Below are 25440 nucleotides of genomic sequence, written 5' to 3'. Positions count from 1 at the left end.
CTAAATAATTTAATAGTCCCCAAGCCTTCACAATTACACACTCAAATACATTGACTCCGCAGAATATCTGCATATAACCAATGATAAATATACTTCAACCAAAACACCTGAGGTGAAGTTAACTTTCTTCTTATGTAGCAAATATGTCACAAGGCAAAAAAGGAAAAAGAAAATCAATGCAACGACATGACAAAATTCATACCGGCAACTAATTACGACAAAGATGTTTATTGGCATTCACCTGAAGCAATTACAAGACAATTGAGAGGTTCACAGAGGAATGCAATACACAAAAAGTATTCATTAAGCAGCCTGGACTGCCCTTTAAACCCTTCACTAGGAGTCACACTGGACCCAATTTCAGAAAGCGAGCAAAACCAGTTATCAACAGTGGATAAACCACAGAGGGGGGGGAAGGAGAGGAGGGAGAAGAAAAAAGAGAAAAAGGAAGAGAGGAGAGAATCTGTACAGCACATGGAGGGAAGAAGAGGTCACAAGACATGAGAGGATGGTTGATCTGCCACACCTGTGAGCTTACAAACCAGCAAACGGCAGCGGAGGGTCGAGCCCCGGAACAGCGCCGGGCACTCAGCACCGCAACACGCCACACCATGTCACCACCGCACTGCACCGCATCTTAACAGCTAACCAGCATTACTCAACTGCTACACAACTGCGCCTAGTGCACAAAAGATACACAAGAAAGAGGGTTAGAGTCATAGGAAAGCAACTTTAACTAGACAGAAAAAAAGAGATATGACAGAAAAGAAAATGCTATGCGGCCGGATTAGCAAATCACAAATTAAGTGGCACTGCGACACTTTGTTTTGCTTTTATGGGACTGTACAATAAGCCATTTCTCCAATAAGAGTGGTATAACATAGCTGTAAGGGCTTTGAACATCCAACATGACACCCTTTTCTACATCAACTCTCCAAATAAAACTTTCATATCCATCTAGAAAGAGTATTAAACAAGGGATTTAATTAAAAAGAAATTACGTTCATTCAAAAAAAGAATTTATTAACAAGTACAAATTTAATCAAAATGCAAAAAACCCAATTTAAATGAGAAAAGAAAACCTTACAAATCCCTTTCAACTTTACAAACAATGATCACATCAAAGTTACAGAATTTGTGTAGGTAAATTAAGTCAAATGAAACATTTAAAACATTTTAGACCAAGCTCCAATAACCTTTCAGTCAGCATTCAGTGGTAATAGTGGAGTCCACTTGCTCAATGTGAGACTCTTCCTGATGTCCTCAGCAAAGGCTCAATCATCTGAGATCTGGAAGGAAAGACAGAACAGAGTTTGACAAGAGCAAAACAAAACGGCCATTTTAACTCCTGCAGCTGGCCTGGATATTTAAAAGCAGTACTGATCTGACACTAACATTAATAAACTGCCTTCTTTTTTTTTGGCAACCGTGTATTATACCTAACATTTCTAGTAATTTCACATTTGATTACACACCTTTCTTGGCCCCCTCTCCCCAAAAACTACCTCTAACAAATCTCGTACACTCGGGGCATATTTGAAAAACAAACCTCGGGGTGCGTTCCCTTTGTGAGAGGTGGAGGAAACCACAGGCACAGGTGGGAACAGTGCTCAGTGCATCTGCCTGTGATCCCCGTGAACGTACCTCACCACACCACATCATACACCAACTGACAGCACGAACCACCGCCATGACGACCTGCTCCATAGCAACCACCGTTGCCTTGGTGACCTGCTCCTTAGCAACTGCCATCGCTCTCAGCAACAGGCAGGTCACATGGGCGGGTCACACACTAACTGCTCTCACACTGCCACACCCCCATCTCCTCCTCCTCCTCTCTTTGCAAACAGGACTCCGCAGCTTGGAGGAAAGAATTCCACATTTAGGTGAACGTTTTGAGTGAAGCACCCCACGTCCCTCCCATACACACTCACATGAGTACAAATGTGATTAACACCCCCATTTTTAAATATGATACATAGACCTGTGTGTGCTTTAGATTGGCTGAACATACAAGCAAAGTAAAGCATACACAGAACTAGGACTGTAGACTACATCAGTCCCAATCTTATTTTAATTTCTAAAAACATTCAGGATTCTGCAGACTTTGATGCTTGTGTGCAAATGGCTAATGTAGCATCAAGACTGCAGAATACTAACCCAAGTGATGACAGATAGCCATCTCAGATGCAAATAATTGAAGCAAATAATACAATCCACCCTTTCCCCTGAATACCGTTATATTGTGTCCAAGTTTGGGTTAACACTCTGCTCCGTTGTCCTCTGGAGATTTAGGCCTACTCTTGGATTTGGACCTGGACCTGGATTTGGACCCTCTGTTGGAAGGCGGGGTTCGACTTCTTGACTTGGACCTGGAGCGGGACCGAGACCTGGAGGGGGACTTTGACTTGCTCCGTCTGGGGGTTCTAGACTTGGACTTTGATTTGGACTTGGACCTTGACCTGGATCTGGAGTAAGAGCGGGACCTGGAGCGGCTGTAGTGGTGGCGGCTCCTGGATCGGGAACGGCTTCTGCTCCTGGAGCGGCTGCGGCTCCGTCTGCGCCGACGAGGGCTGGCTGAGCGACTGTGGTTACAGAATGAAGAACTTCAGTAAAACAGCAAGGGGACCCAAAATAAGATGGAGACTGACTATTTAGCTATCTAAAAATGACTTTAAAATAAATTAAATTCTTAATGAACAGCCACCTAATGAAACTGCTCAGACAGAGGTAGCTTGAGAGAGATTAATCAGTAATTATCTTGATACTTGACTAAATATAAATCAAGTTCTAAGCAAATGGCAAAAACTCACTTGCTCTACCTTCTCAAATGTGATTTTCCTAGTTTTCTTAGTCTTATATTTTAGTCAACTTAATATCTGAGTTTTATACTGTTGGTTGGAGCAATCAAGACAAAGTGGTCACGTTGGGCTCTATAGATCAATAGATAATGAAAATAAAAGTTGCAGCCCTTATGTATTGCATCAACACAGTAGCCTATGCAAAATAAGGTGCAGTTTGCTATCATAACTAGATTGTGATGATTTAAATGTACAATTAAACTGAAAGTGTATATAAAAAAATCTTACTTAATGATGGCGGAAAGTTATCCCATACTGCATTCGTTTAGTATTAAGTAAGCATAACGTTACACCATGTGCTCGTCTTCTCTTCTGAAGGTTAACTTAACGTTAACGACTCCCTCGGCTAAACCTAACAACAGGATTACCTCCTGCTTCTGCGTCCATACCCTCCATATCTGCGTGGCGGAGCACCTCTCCGGCTGTACATCGAGTCCGGGGGTCGTCCGTATCGGGCCATCTGCACCCGAAGCTCCCGCCCGTCAAGCAGCGCCCCGTCCATAGCGTCCATGGCGTCCTCGGCGTCGCGCTTGTCTAGGAAGCGTACGAAGGCAAACCCGCGGCTCTCCTTGGTGTACCGGTCCCGGGGGATATACACATCTCCTACGCGGCCGTACTTCTCAAAAACTCGGCGCAGGGTCTCCGGCGAAGTTCGGTAAGTCAGGTTGTCCACTTTCAGGGAGGTCATCCCCTCAACGTCTGGCGGCGGCCTTCCGTAGCTCATTTTCTTCGTCTCCAAGTAACAGAGTAGGCTGGTTAAAACGAAAACCGTTAGGCCCCACCGTTTGTAAAAACAGTTACTGTTGGCTTACTAATTTCCAGTTGGTGTATTTAATACAAATTCTGGCTATTTTTCTAATTGTTTGGCCTTGGACGTCGTTCCTACCGCGCTGCTTTCACGTGAAATGGCGGCAAGAAAGCTTCCTTTTCCCCTTTCTTTGCGCCCGTGTTGTCCCCCTCTGATTGGCTGCTTGACTGTTCACATTAACCGATACACTGCCCTCTGTCGACTGGGAGTCGCTAGTAACGGCAATGTTGGACCGTTATTCTGCCTTTGTTTCTTTTAGTTTCATTAAAACATATCCTTCCAGCTCTTTGTCATGCGTTAACGGGTATTTATGTAGTGTATTAACGCCAGACATTGTTTTGAATTCTGTGTCGTCGCACAACTCACAGCTTGATAACTGTGACACTACTTGTTGCGGGAAAAAAGCTTCACTTAGCTGTTTATATCAAAGCGAGTGTTGTTAGGCTAGATTGTTGAGCTTTTACTGGCATTTCCACTCACGCCCAGAGGGTAATGTTGTTTCTACTCCACAGAGCCGTCCTCCCTGCACTGCAGTCAGCGCTACTCGCACATTTGGCGTAGGAAGGTCACGTTACAAAGCGGGTCGGCACTAGCTGCTGCTGGAGAGAGGAGGACTGCGCAAAAACCACGGCCCGGATTTGTGCCTGACTGACGTCATGTGGAGCCACAGACCTCTTTGACAGAATCCAGCAACGAGAAGCACCGGGGATATATGATCAACATCCAGCGGGCCGGGAGATGTCGACGAGCACATCGCTGTTTTGTGCCACATACTCGCCCGTTAAGTAAAGCCAGGCGCGGAGATTTCGCTTAGCTCGATTGTGCGATCGCGGCGCACCATGAGAGCGCTTATCCGTGATTAAAGGGACTCCGAAGGCTGTTTTCTGCCTCAAAACGAGTCGCACTGTTGACCAGGGAGGGAGGGATAAGCAGCCAGAGAACAACTACTAATCCCCAGGACGGTCACATTCACGGCGGGGCTTGAACCCGACAGAAATGGACAGGGCAGCACGAACTGGATTAAATGATAGGGAATAAAGGAGACGCCACGAACAAAGCGAACCTGAAGTGTTATGCCCGTTAACCCGTGTGGTCTTTATTTGACTGGAAATGGGAGCTTTAACAAGCAGACAAAACATAGGCGTGGAAGAAGTGGACATTCCGTCCAATTCGGTGTACCGATATCCGCCGAAATCTGGTAAGTCACCGACCAACAGGTCAGGCTGGGGGCGGGTATCAGTTACATGCTTCAAAGCTTGCTGCAGATGATTTATTTTGTGTTTTATGGGGGGGGCATCCGAGACATCACGATCAAAACCATCACCATTTTACCTTGAAGCTGACAGGCCTACAGGAGCAGCTACCTGTGGAGAGAGGGGAGGGCCAATGCCTGAGTTTCCCTTTCAACTTAATTTTCCTCTTAACAGATTCACATTATACCTTCATGTTCATTTATTACATTTTAGCATTTATTCCAAATGTATTTCTGTCACTGCAGCATTGTTGTATTGTCCACGCAGGGTTACTTACAGCATGCATTGTGAATCAACCTTATATCTTCATCATAACTGGGTTTGGCTCTTATCTTGGTGCATCTATGATCATCTGTTATCAGGGGAGCTGGACTTGTGTTGATGGCATCATGACTGCCTCAGTCTGTCTGTAAGATAAATAAGTAATGATGGGTGCCAAGAGGAGCAATATAAAAACACTAACATCACCATCAGCAGTAGAGAAGTTGCATATTCTATGGAAGTTATCGCTGTGTTCAGTGTACAGTGTGTTTTTTAAAATTTAAAATAGGATTGCAACCAATGGTTATTTTAATTATCCTTTTAATTTGTAGATTCTTTTTTCAATATAAAATGTCAAAATAGTGAAAAATGTCTTTTGCAGTTTCCTAGAGCCGAACAAAGTACTTTTTGTACTTTTGTCTGACCAATAGTTTAAAAGCCCTTTATTTAAATATAAAGCCATTTATAATGATATAAAACAGAGAAAAGCAGAAAATCCTTACAGTTTAGAAGCTGGAATTAGAGAATTTTTGGCATTTTCAAAATTGTCCATTAATTTTGTGTCATGTTTCAGTTATTTTCTCGATTAACTGATTGATCCTTCAGTCAATAAAACATTAGCCTGGAGCCATAATGTGACATCTTGAAATTGTTTGTTTTGTCTGACCAACAGTTCCAACCGGAAAGATATTAAAAATGACTTAATTTTCTGCCGATTTGCTAGTGTTTCGGCTCTAATCAAAACCAATACAGTGCAGAGAGCTTAGTCAGGTTTTCTGTCCTGTTAACTTATTCTTTGATCAGCGATTTCCTGACTAAAGTCATAATTTAGCGGAATCTATATAGTGAATAATTAAGGCAATGTTCTTGCTGTAAGACAACAGAACTACTAATTTAGAGGTTTAAATGCTTTAAAGGTTCATGTTGATACCAAAGTTCAGGTATCCTATTGGCACCTGTATTAAAACCTTTCAACCAAACCACACTCTCTTAAACCCTGTTGACCTGACTCACAAACTGTCCTGTGGACCTCAAACTGACCTGTGTGTTTTCAATCTGTCTTGTTATTGTTCCTCTACGTGACATTTTCGGATCTGCAGCACTGTGGTCAGCTCCCTACCAGGGTTTAGTAGTAATCCAATATCACCGTAAAAAATTGCATTGTGAAGAAATAATGCTTTTCAGTTATATCGTAAGCAAAGACGTAAAGTAAATTAAAATCTATACTCAGACGTGATGTGTCAGGCTATATTCTGATATCATAATATCTTAGATTTATAGTGATATTATGAGATGAAGAAAGGATGCAAGGGGAAGAAAAACTGTTGACTTGTGGGTCCTTAGTGCCCCTCTACCACAATTTAACTGAATTAGTCACGGGCTGTATGAATTTATGATTTAACAGTCCTGGTTGCAGTCTGAAGGGGAGGTGATGGTGGAGGTGGTGAGAGGGAGGAAGGTGGTGGCGATGGCTGCTGGTGAAACCGATCTGTCAGCCCCAGTTCCTGTTTCTGGGATCTGGTGACAAAGCCTTGGCCCGGCTCTCCTCTCCCACCTGCTGAAAATAATGATAAGGTGATGAAGAGAGAGAGCGTTGTCACTGGGGCTTTTTTTAGTTCACGATTTGTCGTGTTATGGATTTTTCTACAGTGTGAACGGCTTTATGATCAGAGCATCCCAACCCTTCCTCCTCTCCAGCATTAATAAGTGTGAAGGAAGACGGAGCAGACCAGCAGATACATGACTTGCCCGTCCAGCATGTATTTAAAGACTCCGAACCACCATTACAGTCTTATGATATTAACTCACCCTGTGATTAAAAGGCAGAACGTCTGTTTAGTCTTATCGTCATCAACCCAAAGTCTCAGTAAACAGGTGGAGCAGCTGCAGGCCAATAACAACCCAACTTCAGTCAGCATGCCCTCATCAATCCTTTTCAACGCTTCATTTGTTGTCTTGAAATAATTCATTTCTAGTCTCACCTGCCACTTGTAATTTGAGGATACACCCCTGTGAAGCTCACCAGTTGTTGCTTTTGGTGTTTGAGATCAAGCAGTTTGAGATTATTTGGCTGCTGCAGTGACAGGAGGTGTCTGTGGATAACGGTGCCAGCTAAATGGTTCAAATATTTAAGGGAAATGTTAATGTTTTATGCCAGTGAAGTGCCAGATGGGTAGAATTTGCAGCTGGCAAAAAGAATGTCTGCAAGAAAATCAAATTTTTTACCAGTCCTTATGTCTGTTATAGGGCCCTAAAATCTTATTTTCTTATAACAAGTGACAAAAGGTTGATATAAGTACAACAGTTTCCATTTATTCAACTTTATCATATAGATTAAGCCTGATAATATAAGACTTAATATAGCTGAAATTTTTGTGACAGAATATTTACAATAACAACTGTATGCATGGAAATTGAAAGCAGATTTAAATACACCAAATGATTCACAGCTACTGTAGCACAGCCTGGTTATGCTCTCCACTAAGGTCTGTGTCATTGGTTTTTATGTGAGATGATTTGATGTATTTTGAGTTAAGTGTGTTTAAAATTTAGTCTCTCTGTGTGCAGGGAGTTACTTCGCCAGCCATTTCATAATGGGGGGAGAGAAGTTTGACTCCACCCATCCGGAGGGTTACCTGTTCGGGGAAAACACAGACCTTAATTTCCTGGGGACCAGACCTGTGGCGGTAGGTATTCTCACACGCTAACGGCTATTATACGTCAAACACACTCCGACACAGCTTGTTTTACCAAATATATTCAATTTACAGTGATATAAGACAGAGAAAAGCAGCAAATCCTCACATTTGAGATTAAAAAAACAGCAAAATATTTGGCATTTTTGCTTGACAGATGACTTGATTGTCAAAATAATTAATAATTAATCGACCACTGGTTTTAGCATCCAAAGGTGCAGCTAGCTGTCATCTTCCTCATTCCACTGGAGCTGATACATTTCAGCCGCCGTGACTCCTGCAGTGGCAATTAACAGGCTTTCATTCTGTGACTGATTTGAATTTATTTCAACATCTCATCCTGTCAAACTAATTAAAAGGGAAATGACAGTCTGTCGGCTCCGCACACAGAGAGGCTGACAAGCGACGGCTCCTCCAGAGGGTTCGTTCAACCTAATCATGAACCTGAAGGTCAAACTAATGAGAGCTGCAGATGAAAAGGAGCTGAAGTCCAGGGGGGGAAAGAGAGAATTGGACATAGACCGAAAGGTTTGGAGGGAGTTAAAGTATTTGACTAAGTGAAGCTGATATGGAGAGACTCTGCTCCATCACTCTGTGTACTAATCTCAGTTGCTCTGCTGTTTCTGTCTAGACTGGGGCTAAAATTAGGAGTGCAGTTTTTCTCCCGATTATGTGGGTGTTTAAAATCCTCCTGTGGGCACAGGATTCAGCTGGTGATGGCGTGTTTTTTTTCTTCTTTTATGTGTGACTGAAGCTTTCCCAGCATTATATAATGTTTGGTGGTTTCTAAGCAGATGGTGCCGTGGAATCATAAAACCAACCGCAGTTGTTGTGTTCTCGGTCTCCTGCCACCGCTCTACAAATATGATAATGGACGGGGCTATATTTAGAGGTTTTCAGAAACTCCTGCCCAAAGCACATGGATACACAAAATGGATTTTTCGCTGGCGGCTCTATGGATGGCAATGTCAGTCGGTCCACCACTTTGATCCAGACTGAAATATCTGAACAATTATTGGATGGATTGTCATGAAATTTTGATTTTACCTATGGAGTTTGGTACAGCCATTCATGTTCCCCCCAGGATGAATTGTAATAACTTTGGTGATTGCTTAACTTCATCTAGTTTGTGTTTTGTGCTAATTAGAGAAGTGTCCAACTGTGGGCCTCACATCTGGGGACCCCAGGTCTGTGAGCCAATGGGAAGACAGTAGGGTCCCTAGGTATGAGGTGCATTTCTTTCTTTTCTGCCACAAAAGTATAACAGCATGCAGACTTCTACTTTAACGGTTAAATTAACTCCTTTACTACTACTACTACTACTGTATACCGTTACCGTTGTTAGTATGCTGTTGTTAGCATTTAGCTGAAAACACAGCTGTCCTTATGTGCAGCCTCACAGAGCTGTCTGAGCTTGTCTGTACAAATGTATTATTATTGAAAATGGAATTGTAAATTTGTAGAAAAAGACTAACCTGTATTTGAAAAGGGAAACAGTATAACCTTTTTATTTTAGTGTGTGAGGAAATACAGACGGTTGCTCTGATGTTTAATGATTTTTAATGCGTTATAAGACCTTCAGTGTTGCCTGCGAGTTTCCTAATGAATGGTTCTTTTCAGCATGTGTTACTCCGTGTGTGTTTATTTGTGTAGTTTACAGACGTGACTCCCGCTGAGCCCAGATGTGTAATAGCACTGAATATGGTGCCATTCACAGCCACACATACACACAAACACACACACACACACACACACACACACACACACACACACATACACACACACACAGACAGATGAGGGGTTGTAGTGTGGAGGTATCTGACCACATCCTGCGTGTTTCTCCTCCAGTGATCCTCAAACCACCTCGGCTCTCCCCTTACGCTCACTCAGCGACTTCTGGCTTTTTCACACAGACAGCTAAAGAGTGCTGAGAAGTGAACCACAGATTGGGCCAAGTTTAAAGGTTATGTGTTGGGTTTTTAATGTTGGTTAAAAAAATATAGTGAAAAAGCCAATTGCAGAATGTATTTCACATCCTTATCTGTGAAGTGAGGCTATTAAAATTCTCCTGATGTGGTAAACTTCACCCATCTGGTCCTTTTGAACCAGTTTGAAATAAAGACTGTTTGACCCTGGACTGTTTTACACTCCTGTGGTCCCTGTGTGTGCAGAAATGTGCCAAACACTGTCTGAAGTGTCAGCCTCGTCCCTGGAAAGACACAATCTGAGCAGTTTTTTTTGCTCTGTCTCAGCACTTGTCAGCACGGATCTCGCTGGTGCTGACCAACCGAAACACTTTTGTGTAAAGGTTAAACCAGGAGCAGCCATGGCCATTGAGAAACCCTGAATTCCCTGCGGTAAAGAGAGGAATGTCAGGGCGGTCGAGGGAAGATAAATGCTACTACTCTTCAGTCTCAGAACATGTATTTTACATCTATAATTTTGTTTTCTTTTTGTTTTCAGTTCCCATACGCAGCCCCTCCACCTCAGGAACCAGTAAAGACGTTACGAAGCCTTATAAACATTCGTAAGGACACGCTGCGGCTCGTACGGTACGCACCTCCATCCACCTAAACATATACATAACCCCTCATTACACCACTGTTGTCTAATTTTATATCCACTGAGCTATTTTTAGGGAACAAGCCACAACAGCTAATTTAAGGGATAGGGTCAAATCATGCACGTTTTTTCTTGTGATTCAGACTTTCATTTTCTTCAGGCACACCCAAGTATATCAATATAACATCCAATTATGAAATTCAAGCCAAATGAAAGCACAAAATGTCCCTTATCCCTGAAAATAGGACAAACACTCACATACACAAAAACTCATGGTATAACATGAGTAACATAAAACATATGAAACAAGATTCAAAGATCTCAAGATCTCATGTTAATTATTGACTTTAGATTCATTACACACGTCTAACTATAAATGAATCCACCTGTATTCAAGAGCACTCTATAATTGGATTTCACGCCTGTTTTATAAATGTACGCGCTCCATGACTTACAGTAAATGGAGTTGGACCATGCTCAGATTTATGCCCCCCCCCCCCCCTCTTTTTTTCTCCCTGTCACCCGTAGGTGCAGCGAGGACCTGAAGCTGCCGGGTGATGAGGAGGCGGGGAAGAACAGGGCCTGCTACAACATAGAGTTCACCTTCGACGCTGACACACAGGTGGCCATAACCATCTACTACCAGGCCATAGAGGAGTTTCACAATGGAGTGCCAGTGTAAGTGGAAACACGTTTTTAAAATATTTACGAAAGCGTTCACTTCCTGACTGACATCGTTCACCCCTATCGAGTGTATGTGTGCACTGATTGACTGTATCTGTGTGTTTCCTGCAGTTACCTGCCCCAGGACAGCTCTCTGCAGTCCGAGACGGTGCACTTCAAGAGGGGAGTGTGCCAGCAGTTCTGTCTGCCCTCACACACCGTCAACCTCAGCGAGTGGGCTGACGAGGAGGTAGGCAGCTTGTGTCTGTATGCTGAATATAGAAACACCTGTATACGGCTGTGCTGTGGTATGAAGGGCAGATCTACTTTGTTTCTCTCCTCACCTCCTTCATTTCTCCTCAGCTGCTGTTTGATATGGACAAAGAGGTTTTCCCCATGGTGGTGCAGGCTGTTGTGGACGAAGGGGAAGGTGAGTTACTGTGCTTTTCTCAGACTGATGGTTTAATGTGAAAGTAGAGCTGCAGAATTTTAAGCAAAGTCGTGTCCACTGTCGCTTATCTTTGCAGAACATATGGGCCACTCTCACATACTGCTGGCTACATTTGAAAAGGTAAGAAAGACCCTCTTTATGAGAGCCAGAGCCAAAGGGAAAATGTGGCAAGCATGACTTGTTTGCAGGAATTTGCTGTTATAGAGACATTGGCAGAACCCTCAGATAGAGCTGAAATGATTCATTTATCGACAAAAAACTTGCAGTAACTATTTTGGTAACTGATGAATAATTTGAGTCACTTTTCCAGCTAAAATGTCCAAACATTTGCTGGTACCAGCTTCTAAAATGTGGGTATTTTCTGCTTTTCTCTGATTTATATCACTGTAAATTTTATATCTTTTGGTTTTTGATAACTGATAACAGTGTAAAGACTTGTACTGCTGTGTGGTGATGGAACAGTTCTATGGATTCAGTGAGTTGTGCTGTGCGTTACAAACTTAGCCCCATTTTTAGCCTGTATTTGTTTACATGTTGACACATATGCCGAATTAGCTATTAGCAGTTACTGTTTGAAATGTACCCATTGATGCACAGACAACTATCACTGGATTACTTTGATACTGAAGAAAACTTAAAATCGTGTTGATTCTCAGGCAAGTTCTGCTGTTATGAGGAGCATCTTTTTTCCCAGTGATTTATTAGCAGAAATTCTAAGAAGCAGAGTTATTCGATCTCAGTCAATTCAATCGGCCGTTAGATGTTTAAAGTACCTTAATTGCCTCCATTAGCTTCATTGTCACAGCCTTTACTGCTGACTGTGTTGGTGAACAGCTCAAATCAGCGGACAAACCACAATACATTCCTGTTGTTTTCAGAACACCGGCTTTTCTTTTCACCTCACATAGTATCCTTGCTTCACATCACTTCCTCTGCCCTTGCCACCAAGCCTCTGTTCTAGGCTAACCTGATCCTAAAGAGAATGATTAATAATCAAAAAATGGTGGTCTAGTAAAACACCTCTATTTCTGGCTGCTCATTAGCTACAACTCCAATCTATCTTTTCTTTAAGGATGCTGTAGCAGAGGCAACACTGCTCTCTGACCGCAAACATTAATATGTAGGGGTTTGTGTGTGTGAATTAAGGATACTAATGAAGACAAACCACAGTTCATACAAAGTAAATCAATATAAAACTGTTGCTGTCTTTTGCAGCACATGGACGGGAGCTACTGTGTGAAGCCTCTGAAGCAGAAACAAGTGGTGAATACACCTGCTTTTCTTCTCTCTCTTCCTTCCTCCTTTTGTGTAACATTTGTATGGATTTGAAAGACAAAGATACACCAAAGCCTGGCCCATGAGACCTTCAGCCTTTATTCTTCACTATGTTCCTTTTCCCAGGTGGATGGAGTGAGTTATCTTCTGCAGGAGATCTATGGGATAGAGAACAAATACAACAGCCAAGAATCAAAGGTAAATCTCAGACGACACGAGAGGTTTTTCTGTCTGCTCCACTTTGAGCGCATCACAAGTGACATGGCGGTGTAGTGAAATACATCAGTGACCCAGAAATTCTCTTTCCTCCCAACATTTGAATGGTTTTCATCTCCAGGTTGCTGACGATGAGATCAGTGACAACAGCGCTGAGTGTGTGGTGTGTTTGTCGGATGTGCGAGACACACTCATCCTGCCGTGCAGACACCTGTGTCTCTGCAATGCCTGCGCAGACACTCTGCGCTACCAGGCCAACTGCTGCCCCATCTGCAGACTGCGTGAGTTCCCATCAACGAAGAATTTCTTTCCAAAATGAGACACCCACTTTTGGAAAAGTGGTTTCCACTGCTGAAAACAGCTGCCTCCCCAGGACTCCTAACACTGTTAACACTCTCTTTAACATTTCTATTTTATTACAATAGAAAAACTACAATGTTTCAAGACCAAATTGGCTCTTATCAGGTACAGAGTAATCAACTAAGGCTCAGCTGTGTTTAACAATGTTCCCAAGCAGGAATTACGGTTACAGTTTTTTACATTCAGCACCTGTACAAGAAAGATGGATGTGTCACTAATGTTTTGCGCCGGTACAATGTAACTAAAGTGGCACCATTAAAAATTGCACATTTCTTCTCATACAATGTGTATTTTAAGGCTTTCCTGTACAGAGGCACAAAATATGGGAAATTGAAACAATAGCCATTGCAACTGATTTATCACCACTGACTGACCACTGCAGCAGAGGAAACTGCGACTGAAATGTAACATCTGTGAAAAGCCGGAGCAAAATCTGCAGCATTGTTTTAACAGACACACAGAGAGAGAGAGAGAGAGACTATAGACATAAACAGTGAGTAAGAGAGAGAGACAGACTGTTCAGCTCTACGACAAAAGACAAAAAATAATTTTTTACCTTTCAGTTTCCTGCAGTTGATTCCTCCAAATTTTTCCTGACTTTTAATAGCTTGTTGCAGCTGCAGTCCACTGTTTTATGATTGAACCAGTGGAACTTATTAAGTTGGATGATTTATCTGGTTACAGTAATAATCTAGTCTCAGGAATTTAAAAGTTTTACCAAAACTCTCCCACACTGATTTTTTTTTGTTTAGCTGATAAGATCAGGCTATTTAATATTTCCTCACATATGGCCTTCGTCCTCTGGTGTGAATACACGCTTGCAGTTTGTCCTCTCTTCAACCAACATTCAGCAGCAAGAAACACTTTCCTTCACGCTCCATTTATTTTCAGACACATGTCAAAACAGCTCGGCTCCTGATCTTACTCTAAAAACTCTTAATGCACTTTAGGCTCATTTAGAACCTGTGATGCAAAACTTCACCTCACTTTTTTTGTCTCCTAAAGTGTAAATGTAATTATTAGACATATACAGATGATTTAAACCTCTTTTATCATCATCCTTGTCTTTTAGCATTCAGAGCTCTGCTGCAGATCCGAGCCATGAGGAAGAAGCTCAGTCCTCTTTCACCTACCAGCTTTAACCCCGTCATCACTTCACAGACCTCTGACTCAGAGGAACACTCGGTGAGACACAACTGACACAAAAAAAACCCCAGAATATATATAAAATAGTGATCATTCCCAGTCCCAGTAAACTCACATCTCCTATGTCCTCTCCTGGTTTGCAGGCATCGGAGCACATCCCTCCAGGCTACGAGGTGGTTTCTCTCCTGGAGGCGTTGAACGGCCCCCTCAACACCTCTTCTGTGGCCCCTCCTCCTCTCCACTCTGGTCCCAGCCATGTCTCCGGAGCGCTGCCCCCCTACAGCAGTGAACCTCACCCGGCACCGGCCCGCTCCCTCTCCCCTCTAGACCACTCCAACTCCAGTCAGGGACTCAAACTTAAGAAGAGTGGTTCGAAGTGAGTCTGCCTGTCAGGCCTCAGCCAGACAGCGAGTATTAGTGACAGTTAATGTTTGTTTTTCTGCTTCAAATAGCAGATGTCTTCAATCATAGGTGTGTTCAAAAATCTATTTAGTGTTGTCTCTCCTTTTCAGGAAGTCCTGTTTAGTTGAAGTCTACTACATCCAGAGCCAAATGTGTCAATGAAGACGTGTGTAGTGCTTCTTTGGGTTTATTTATTTTGACCCAGATTATTTAAAATGATGATTTTTTAAACCTTTATCTGGATTTTATGTCCACACTCAAAATGTGAATATGCAAGAAGGCACTGCTCACTCTTGTTTACAGTCCTCATATTACTGCATGTGCTATAGTTCCTCAAAATTATATATATAAAGAAACAACAGTTACACCACAGTGTTAATAATTTGCCCCCTATATAGTATTATGTCCATGATATAATGGACAAAAATAACTCAACTCCTGATCCACTCGTGAAAAAGAGGGGGGGGTGGGGATGACGTAAGTTCAATAAATATTACTAATGTCAAAGATGATAAATATTTGGACTGATTACAGAACAGCTAAGCGGTTACTGATACTTTGGTTCTGGACATGTCGTAGCAATTATTAGAATTTAGCCAACACCTTACAACTAAAATTTAAATGTAATATCAGTTCACTAATGTTATTTATTTAGGTATGATCCCTTTTTTATTCCCCTTGTTTGTGTTGTTTTATTGTGTCTGACTGATCCAGGTACATCAAACCCACCCTGTTATTTACACTTCTGTCTGAAGCTAGTCCATTATCTTGTTTATTTTAGGTCACTTTCCCAGAATTCCTCTGTGCTTCCTGAGGAGGAAGATGAGAAGTCTTGCAGTGAATCGGAGGCCTGTCGCCACAAACTCGCCGTGGACCAGCAGGAGGTGCGTGTGTGTGTGTGAAGCAGAGACACAGAAAAAATACATTAATGTTTATCTCAGTGGCAGATATCTCCAAAGGCTATGGGTGTGTGCAGTATGTTTGTGTTTGGAGGATCATGTGGTGTTGTGAGCTCCTCTCTTATCGCTGCTCTTGTTGTTTTACAGAGCGGAGTGACTCCAGACAGCGAGAACCTGACTCTCTCCTCGTCTGGAGCCATCGACCAGTCATCCTGCACCGGGACCCCGCTCTCCTCCACCATCACTTCCCCTGAAGGTACACGCACACACGCACACACACGCACACACACATGTTTGTCTTTCTACACGTATGAGGACCCTGGTTGACATAATGCATTCCCTAGCCCCTAACTCTCGAAACCAAATGACCTCAAAACCAAATCCTCTTCTGTGACTGAATAATCTGACCAACACTCTCTCCCTACAGTTTTAATTTTCAGTCATGCTAACTGCAGGATGAATAAATTAATAACCAGCAAATCATTTTATATAAAGCTTTTTTTTTTATGTCTGAATGACAAAAAGTCATCAATTTTACAGCTTGAAGAAGCCAGCAATGTTACATAATCCATGTCTGAGAAGCGCTTTAGTGTTCCCATTTTTAAGATTATCTATAGTATGCAGCTGTTCTTGTACTTCCTCTTTGCTGTGTGAAATGCGATTTCCTTGCGTGATGTTAATACGGTTTATCTTATCCTACTTTAAGTTGAGGCTGCAGCTCACATGCTGTTTGTTTCTCCTTGTTTCAATCTCGTTATTAAACTAATATAAGATGTCAGATTAAGCAGTGGTGTCCATTCAGGAAAAACATTTTCCTCAAAGTGGTGTTCAGTTTCTCTGAAATTTAGCAAGAAAGCTAAAAGCAAAGAGCTCAAAGCGCAGCATGGAGGATTTTAACATAAATAAATCACGAGCTTGCACCACCTCAGAGTTTTATATCGGTGCCACTGGATCAGATTTTAAAGGAAATCTGCTGGATGGCTTCAGCACAAAACAGGAAGAGAGAACTGTTATTCCAGCTGGAATGAAATAATAACTTCAAACATGTTTATCTTCTTCTACAAAACTAATCCTTGTGTAACCAGGCTTCCAGCTTGTGTTGCTGACAGAGGTCTAAATTTAGAAGAAAAAAAAAAGGGGATACTCAGAGCTTTAGAAATATTCAGTCAGCAGTGAGATTGAAAATGACCACCTCTCTTTCTTTAAGAGTTTAAGCGTTAGAGGAGAAGATGGATACTGCTCACATGTACAGAGCTGGAGACAGGAGGCGATTAGTTTAGATTATCATAAACACTAGAAGCAGGAGGAAACAGCTAGCCTGACTCTGTTTAAAGGTCAAACATATGCCTACCAGCACCTTTTTAAACTCATTAATTAACACAATGTATCTTGGTTGTTTGAATCGTACACACACAGAAATATTAAAATGACAATTTGTGATTTTAGGGGGAGTTACATGCCAACTTTTTTTTTATTTATAGATTAAATAAACAAGATCTAACATGTTAATTAGTGAGCTTTAGAGTTGCTGGTAGGCATATTTATTACACTTTAGACAGAGTCAGGCAAGCTGTTTCCCATGCTAGTCTTTATGTTAAGCTACGCTAAAAATCCTCCAGGCTATAGCTTGGTGCACAGTCATGGGAGTTTTGTCATCTAATTCCCTGAAAGACAATGAATAAACGTATTTCCCAAACAACGAAACATTAGAAATAACAATACCATTTATTTTATTTGCACACAATTCTTCAGAAAGGACAATAATCTGTTAGTAAATCTGTGAGAGTAGGGATCGCTTTATTTTGTTAAGTGGTGGGAATCTCAACTGGCAACCAAAGAAAAATAAAATCCTTCGACCCTGAGCCCGACCGTGATGTGTGTCTCCGTCTGTCTGCCAGACCCAGTGAGCAGCAGCCTGGTCCAGTCAGTGATGTCCATGGCCTCGTCCCACTCGCAGCACTCCCACATCAGCACTGACACCATGTCCTCCATGTCAGGGTCCTACCTGGCTGGGGCAGAAGGCGAGGCCGGGGGGGACGATGGGGGAGACGCAGAGGGCGAAGAGACCCAGGACGCCCCCATGGAGAGCCGAGGACCGTCACAGCAGGACGGGGTGAGCAATCTAGGGATGGAGGAGAAACTGGCATTTATTATAAACATGTCGCCTCCTCATTGGACTGTCTCCCTTTGTATTTCATTAAGGAGTTTTCCCAGGAGCCAAAGGAACAAAACTACTCCGTGGCCGTAGAGGAGCAGGACTCAGAGGTGACTGTAATACACCGATATTTGCTGAGCAGGGTGTAATTATTGTTCATTTTATGTATTTATCCTTTTTGACCTTTTTCTGTTTTCTTCAGGGAAACGATGTCACTGAAGAGGACTGCTCCTCCCCGTCTAATGGGAAAGGTAACTATGGTGACCATCCCTCACCTTTCACCCCTGACCTCTCACCTCCCTTTGCATTTGTTGCTCTCAGGCCATGTGAAAAAGAAGTACACCTTTTCATACAAACTATATATTATGGACTGAGCGGTCGATCTAATATATCGTTGCTGTCAGTAAATCTTTTTGAATCATGGCTGATTAATAACAACCCTTTCAAAATAAAGGGAATACATGTCAGATATTGTCCTCTAGATGGGGCAGTCCCTTTTCAAAATGCACGTAATGTTGGCTGAAACCACCACAACATGCAGTATCTGAACTGGAGTGAATGGCTTCTCATACAGTATTTGTGCACTAGAACCTTGGTCTACTTCGCACACTTAAAAATATTATTAATTATTCATTAAAATACTTAAATGACTCCTGGCTTGACTGAGTCTGAATGTGGCAAGAACTGGCTCTCAACACCTGATTCTAACACTGTGATCATATAAAATCATCCAAAAAGTATCCTGTTTTAGTTTAGAAAAGGACTTCATTGCTTCCATTATCTCGTAGAGGCTCACCGTGCCTGTAAGCCACCAGCAGCCCAAAGATACTGCCTCCTCTGGAATTTGTGAAGGGATAGACAGGAACGTTAACTGCCTCAGGCTGTGCACCAGTTCAGGGACTGGATCCTCCAGAGTCATAACATAACGTCATAACAACAAGACCTGTTCCATTTCAAAGGCTCCTCCAAATCCGGCAGAGAAAAGTTTTATTTTGTCCGAACTTGGAAGGCCAAAACGGGTGCATCCTTTACAGCACTAAATTTTTCACAATCCATTTGTTAGTCAGTTGTTAGTTAGAGAAATAGTATGTGACCCCCCACATGTTTACCAGGTATTTACATTTAGGTGGCCTTCAGTCTCATAGCGTTGTTTTCAAGGCAGCTGTTTTCAGGGAAAGACTTTAAAAACTCACAGTACAGTTAGCGACTAGCTAGTGAACATAGTGGAGCATTTAGCAGCTAAAGCGGCAGATATTTGCCTCAGGAGTTGGTAGAGACCAAAAACAGAGCTAAAAGAGAGTGAATACCAGAAACATGACTCCATACAAAAATCTGCAACTGCAACACAACTGTTTGCTAACAAGTTCGCCATTTCAACTTGAAAAGTGATGTCAGTGATATGCCTCCAAGTGGCCAAAAATTGATTGGAAAGTGATCAGTAAAATTAATCTATACTTTACTTTCATAACTCTGAACAGCTCTGTCTTTAAACAACTTCACGAGTAGAAAATGAAAACTAGAGATTGTGTTTCAACAAGCGGCCAGCCTACGCTTTGGAAGTATCTACTGACATCAACAGCTAGCTTAATTTTAGCCTCAGTGACTGCACCTTGTGATTCCTAAATGTAGGCTTATCAGAAGCTAATGTTAGCAAGCCAGCTGATAAAAAAATAAAAAACACAAAACGCAAATGAGACAATTGTGGAGTTAACGTGGGGAGTACTTCCTCCTTTGGTTGAGGCTAACCACCCCTCACCTCCAGCCCCTGCGCTAAGCTAACAGACTCTCCACTGAAAAGAGACTGATATCAACCCTACATCCTCTGGAGGATCCAGCCCCTGAATTGTTACACAGCCGACAGATCAGGCAGTGAAAAGTCGGTTTGAGTGACTTTTATTCATGTGTCTCCGCTATTTTACAATCAGTGTTTCCTCATTGATGAATTTAATGACCGGTAATCCAGTTATTAGCAATAAATATCGGCTGATTCCAATCGATCAGAGCATCCTTTCACTCACAACAGGAAATGAGCACTTACAGGCATCCTGTGTTGTTCAGATGAGGTTCTGCTGCACACCAGGGTACTGGCTTGCATTTGCATGATTTGCACCTCCTATATAAATGTATGTGTGTTTACATGTGTATGTATGCTTGTGTATCTACTGTATGTGTATGAGGTGTATCATTTACGTGTCATTTTAGTCTCAAAAAAGCTCTGCACTGTGCATTTGCTTTTTTTTTAGCTGCTGCATCATGAAGTGAAAGCTTCTTCATGCTCCATCTGTGTGTGTGTGTGTGTGTGTGTGTGTGAGTGTATGTGTGTGTGGGAGAGAGTGATGGAGCGATAAAGAAAGTGTTGTGCTGTACGGAGAGTGTGAGTCAATGACCAGAAAGGCTTGAAGCGAAAACAAGGTGACCTTCATTAGACAACAGTTTGAAACTTGTTTATGTAAATTAGTGTCTCTGTGGATTGTGTGTGTGTGTGTGTGTGTGTGTGTGTGTGTGTGTGTGTGTGTGTGTGTTCGGACACCTCGGGCCAGACTGAAACAATCTCTGAGCACCTGTGAGTTACTGAATGACCTTTCAGTTCCTTAGGAGACGAGCGGACCTGTGCTGCCTGACAGTCTGTGAATGTGCACACGCGCTGTAGGATGTATGTTTGCACGCACGTGTGTGTGCATTTGCACCGGCGCTGCCAGACAGCTTCTGTATGTGCCCCGTCTGTGTCTCTGTGCTGAGCTGCCAATCATCCAGTCATCTCTGCCAGTTTCTCCTCATTAGCACACACACACACATGCTGCACACACACAGGCTTGCTGCAGGCATGATGCACTTGCACATATTAAACATGTCAGTATCTGTTATCTGGCCATGCTGGAAAGGGCAGAAAAAATGCTAATTCACACAGTTTTCATTCACATCTCTGTCTCGTCTGTCAGCTTACCTAATTAATGAGAAAGCAAACATTAAATCAGAAGGTCATTTGCTTCAGTGTGTCAGCAAACAGCTTTAAAACAAAATGGCAGGTCTATACTGTATGTCATGATACAATACAATGTCTGGAAAATCAATCAATCAATCAATCAAGAAACACTTTTTTGTGGGTAAGATAACCAGGGATGGGAATATCTGTTCTTTTGCTAGTCCAGTAAAATATTACCTTACAAATTAAAGTATCATATAATAATCTAATATTGTCGTAAAGCAGTTCTGCTCAGTGATTTGCAACATTGCCCACAATGACCCACAAACAGAACCAGAGATACTAAAGGGACAGCAATATAAATAACTACAACAAAAATATATGACTAATTTATATGGTCTCATGGTATGTGTCGTCATATTGCCCAACGCTATATGGTAACAATAAAACTTTATTTGTAGAGGCTTCTTTTTAATTAAGAAACGTGCTATACAAACTTCATCCTGTCATAACAAACAGTGGCTGCATTCGATATATTAGATCATCACAGTGGTTCTCAAACTACTTCTGTCACGCCGCCTTTTGGAAGCTGATAAATGAATGCACAAACGGAAAAAAAGCTTTTAGACAGAAGATACAAATATCTCTTGCGCTGCTCCATTGATAGTAAGCTAGACAACATTGTTTTTCTTTTCTTCCCTGTAAACAATCTGTCCATTTTGTAAAAGTTGTTCTGTCTAATTAAATCTTGCAGAGAAAGCCTTGCAAGCATCAGAGCACACGGGTTTGATTATTGTCAGATTCTTTCAACTTTAAATGCTCACCCTGATCATGATATTATATATTTCTCATAATGTATGAAGCTACAGGCTAAATGAAAAATATCAGCACTCTTTATCTTTAAAAATATTTACAGAGTGAGCTTGCAGTGTGTCACCAAGACAAATTCCATTTTAAGCTTAAGTGAGATATCTGGTGATAAAATGCAGAAATATTTGATCATTCATTATTTTTATTAATGCCGTTCCAGCATGGCCAACCTCACCCCTCCACCTCTGACACCCTCCCCTGTCCCTCCCTCACCCCGCCTGTCCCACTCCCCCTCCCCGCTGTGCCTGGCTGCTCTTGTTTGACCTTTGCCCTCGCTTGCAGGTGGGCGGAGCAGGTGTCCAGAGTTGGCCAATAACAATCAGGGCGTCGCCCTCTGTGACACGCCCTCTTTGGGGTTGGATAATGAGCAGGCTCCCAACAGCCGATTCGCCGGTGAGTGGCAACCTCTCGAACATGGACCGATGAGAGCTGAGGCCTGGGCATGACAGTGAGGGGGGGGGGGGGGGGGTGAAGAGGAGAGAAAAAGTGAGGAAGATGATGGTGGGGGTAACAGAGAAAGAGTGCATGAGTTGTCAGTCAGAAGAATTAATGATTTCTGACACATTAGCTTGCTATGCTAACATGCTAATGTAAATTAAAGCTAGAGTGAAAAAAGAAAAACAAATTAGATATTTTTGTGGCAGATTTAGTAGCAGTTTGTGACCGGAGAGGAGGTTTTGTAGCATCTTTGCCCAGCATGAAGATCTGGAGCCTTCCGTCTTCTCTTCATCCCTACCCTTTGGTGTTGTGGTGCTTCATTGCTTTTTCAGTACCGGTTAGCTGTGCACTCTTTCCCTCCTCTCCCCTTTAGCTGAAGCCCTGGTCTGTGTGTGTGTGTGTGTGTGTGTGTGTGTGTGTATGTGTGTGTGTGTGCTTCTTATTTTGTGTGTCAAGAGTGCTTTGTCTGTCCATCCCAGAGTTGAAGTTCATGTTCAGTGTCTGCCAGCTCCGAGCCGCTTTGCCAAACATCTGCAACTCATTCTCACACCCCTCCATCTTCCCTCCTGTCCTCTCCTCATCCTCCTCCTTGCTTCTTAACACTCGGTGGGTTACTGCGATGAGAGCTAAAGGTGTGAAATTTGCTTTTTGCTTTACCAGATTTTTAAGTTTTGGTTGTTTTAATTTAGTTCATAAGCAAAACAGTTGAGTCACTTTGGGTTCAAACTTCTTTCACAGCCTTTAGCTCTGCATCCTTCTCGTAGCTCTCAGCCTCTCCCCCCTCTCAAACCCGGATTCACCTTCATCCCCTTGAACCTACAGCATCCCTTTGGTATTTTATGGTGGATGGTGTGACATGTTTTCTCTTTCTGTGTCGTAAAAGTGTTCTGTTATCTCTCTGTTTCTCTCCTTTCTCCCCCCCTCGTCATTCTTCACATCTTCTGCTGTCTTTTCCTGGACGTTTTCCTTCCTACCTCTCTCTTCTCTCTCTCTTCTTTCTCTCTCTCTCCTCTCCTTTGTCTCTTTTCCTTCTCTCGCCTTCTTTCGGATGGACAGATGAGGAGTCGTGCCCAGTGCACATTGAGGACTAGGTATGGAGTTACGGCTAGCTGGTAGATCAGACACCAGGGTCATATACTGTAGTTTGCTTTGTGCTTCATTTTTACAATCACCTCGTGTTAATTCCCAGTTCTATCTGTCTATCATTTTATTTACAAAGTGATGCCACACTGAGTTTCAAACAGAACATAAGGAAATCTTTATGTGCAGTATTTATCTTTTCTCAGTCACAGCTCAGAATGCATTATATTCTGTCACCCTTTCACAGTAGTACTTGAGGTGAGGATGCAGATGTTATTCATTATTCATATTTCTGTGGTGGAGACCTAAAACTATCAATAATTAATTTTCCTGGCTGGATATTTACTGTTATTCACCGTGAGTCAGGACCATGTTGGTTGGTGAGTCTGTGAGTTATTACAGACCAGGAGGACTGCAGCGTCGGCACAAAATCAAACTGGACTGATGCCTGGTGTTGGCATGTGCAAAGTATAATTATCTTGGGTCCAAATTACAGTGATATCGAATATTATTGTTTATTCAATAAACAAGGCATTGAATTTCAACAAAGTATTGTGCAGTTTAAGATCATTGTCCTGCCACTAGAGTGTCTCCAGACTGCAGGATGAGTCATCAAAAATGTTTCACAGGACGAGGACAAGGAGGAAATGCTTCTTGTGACACATATTTCACATATACAGAGAGGTAGCCAAACACTTAATGCAGCCACACAGGATAAGAATTTGCTAAATATATTTTTCCTTTCCGCCTGATAGCAGTGGCTGCAAATTAGCTCACCACAGGGGCAAAAAATGAATCAAAGTGTCCCATGAATGCACAGCGATACGTACAGTCATGCCAGGATCAGACTACATGCCATTTGTCTTTTGCGTGAGTCACTATGTCATTATCAGTGATCTCGTTACCTTAAATTCCTGCTGCTTCGGTGAGAGACATGTCAGACTGCATGTTAAAAACCTGACCATCATTGCGATGCTTAAGAACAAAAACTGGGGCATCACCGTGTCATGGATCACAAGTATCCATCCAAATTTTAACCGAATTTCTAGAAAATACTTAAAATGAATTAATGCGCATTTTTATCCACTGCTATCTTGTGAATGTTAGGAGTCGCATATTTTGAGATAGAACAGTTGGTGGCGCTAATTCTCCACTCCGGTGCCATTAAACCATTACAGAAGAAGAGGGCACAAGGGCTAAAAAGAATGACAGTCAAATGTGGAAAATGTGATGAAAATATGACATTAATGTTTGTTTCATGTATTAATTTGAGGATTTGAGGTCTCCTCTGTCCTCCATCTGATGTTTTCACCTGCCACCATTTTTTTGTTTTGTCAATGTAGGTTATAATTTACTCACTCAGTCTGTTTGCCACATTTAATTTTTATAGATATTTCATCTTTTTTTCAAATTTCCAGCATTTCCACTCAGGTTTTTTAATGAGACAGGATGGAAACGTACTGAAAAAACATAGACATGCGAGTCTTTCCATCAAGGCCCTCACGAGAATCTGTTATAACACAAAACATCATAAAATGATAGATTGTTCTGCGTTATGCTCATTTAAATTTAGTAGCAAAATGAGTAGAAAATGAGTGAGATGGTACTCTGCTGTCTTGTAGCCGCGTCTTGGTGTTGGAAGATGAATTTACATGGTGAAATACTACTGCAACATAACCCTCTTCTCTCTCTCTCTGACTCTCAGGTCTGATGTACCTCGGGGGCTACAGGCCTGTTTTGGAGCCCCTCCCCCACCACACCTCCACCAGCAATATCAACCTGGAGGAGCTGGGGGCCGAGAACAGGGACGGCCAGAGTCCTAAACATCCCCGCCGCGGACCACTCATTGTGTAACACACTCAAACAAAAGGCACACACACTAAAACACAGACTTGTCCGTCCAGAGTCAGCTCTTCTTACCCTGCCATAGTGCTGCATCGCTGGATACTGTCCTCACTGAACAGGGACCCCCCTCCTCCTCCTCCTCCCTCCTCCATCTTTCTGAACATTTCCTGAATTGATTGTCGTTGCTGGCATTGAAACTCCTCCTGAGGGCAAAGAGGAGGGAAGAGGAACCGAACGGCATCACCTGTCTGTCTCTGTCTGTGCACTTTTATCTCA

At 42.4% G+C, this 25440-nt stretch overlaps 2 protein-coding genes across 7 annotated transcripts; one reads left to right on the top strand and one right to left on the bottom strand.

Annotated features, from left to right (window-relative positions):
* Positions 1–609: 609 nt before the first annotated feature.
* Positions 610–3761, bottom strand: srsf2a (serine and arginine rich splicing factor 2a). 6 transcript variants are annotated; one of them, XR_011598940.1, is made up of 5 exons: positions 3230–3761; positions 2237–2585; positions 1645–1860; positions 1197–1289; positions 610–679 (listed from the first exon to the last, which is right to left on the bottom strand). XR_011598940.1 is itself a non-coding variant. In XM_070926900.1 (3 exons), the coding sequence occupies exons 1-2, from the start codon at positions 3583–3585 to the stop codon at positions 2261–2263; spliced, it is 681 nt and encodes a 226-aa protein (XP_070783001.1). In that variant the 5' UTR covers positions 3586–3761; the 3' UTR covers positions 1048–1289; positions 2237–2260. The 6 variants fall into 6 exon arrangements, 2 of the variants coding, with proteins under 2 accessions (XP_070783001.1, XP_070783002.1); XR_011598939.1 differs by lacking the exon at positions 1645–1860 and having other exon boundaries at positions 663–679; XR_011598937.1 differs by lacking the exon at positions 610–679 and having other exon boundaries at positions 1048–1289; positions 1550–1860.
* A 1018-nt stretch (positions 3762–4779) lies between these two features.
* Positions 4780–25173, top strand: rnf157 (ring finger protein 157). The gene is made up of 19 exons (XM_070927133.1): positions 4780–4867; positions 7752–7870; positions 10343–10431; positions 10970–11119; positions 11237–11354; positions 11468–11534; positions 11632–11675; positions 12771–12818; positions 12957–13028; positions 13168–13327; positions 14479–14591; positions 14696–14928; positions 15736–15838; positions 16001–16109; positions 17752–17966; positions 18056–18118; positions 18211–18259; positions 22084–22194; positions 25025–25173. Exons 1-19 carry the CDS (start codon positions 4780–4782, stop codon positions 25171–25173), a joined length of 2100 nt encoding a protein of 699 aa, XP_070783234.1.
* The last annotated feature ends 267 nt before the right edge of the window (positions 25174–25440 follow it).

Source organism: Enoplosus armatus, chromosome 20 (assembly GCF_043641665.1).
Source record: "Enoplosus armatus isolate fEnoArm2 chromosome 20, fEnoArm2.hap1, whole genome shotgun sequence".
In the NCBI taxonomy this organism is placed as follows: Eukaryota; Metazoa; Chordata; class Actinopteri; order Centrarchiformes; family Enoplosidae; genus Enoplosus; species Enoplosus armatus.
The sequence above is the reverse complement of the archived record's forward strand: the minus strand, read 5'-3'. Positions and strand labels throughout refer to the sequence as shown.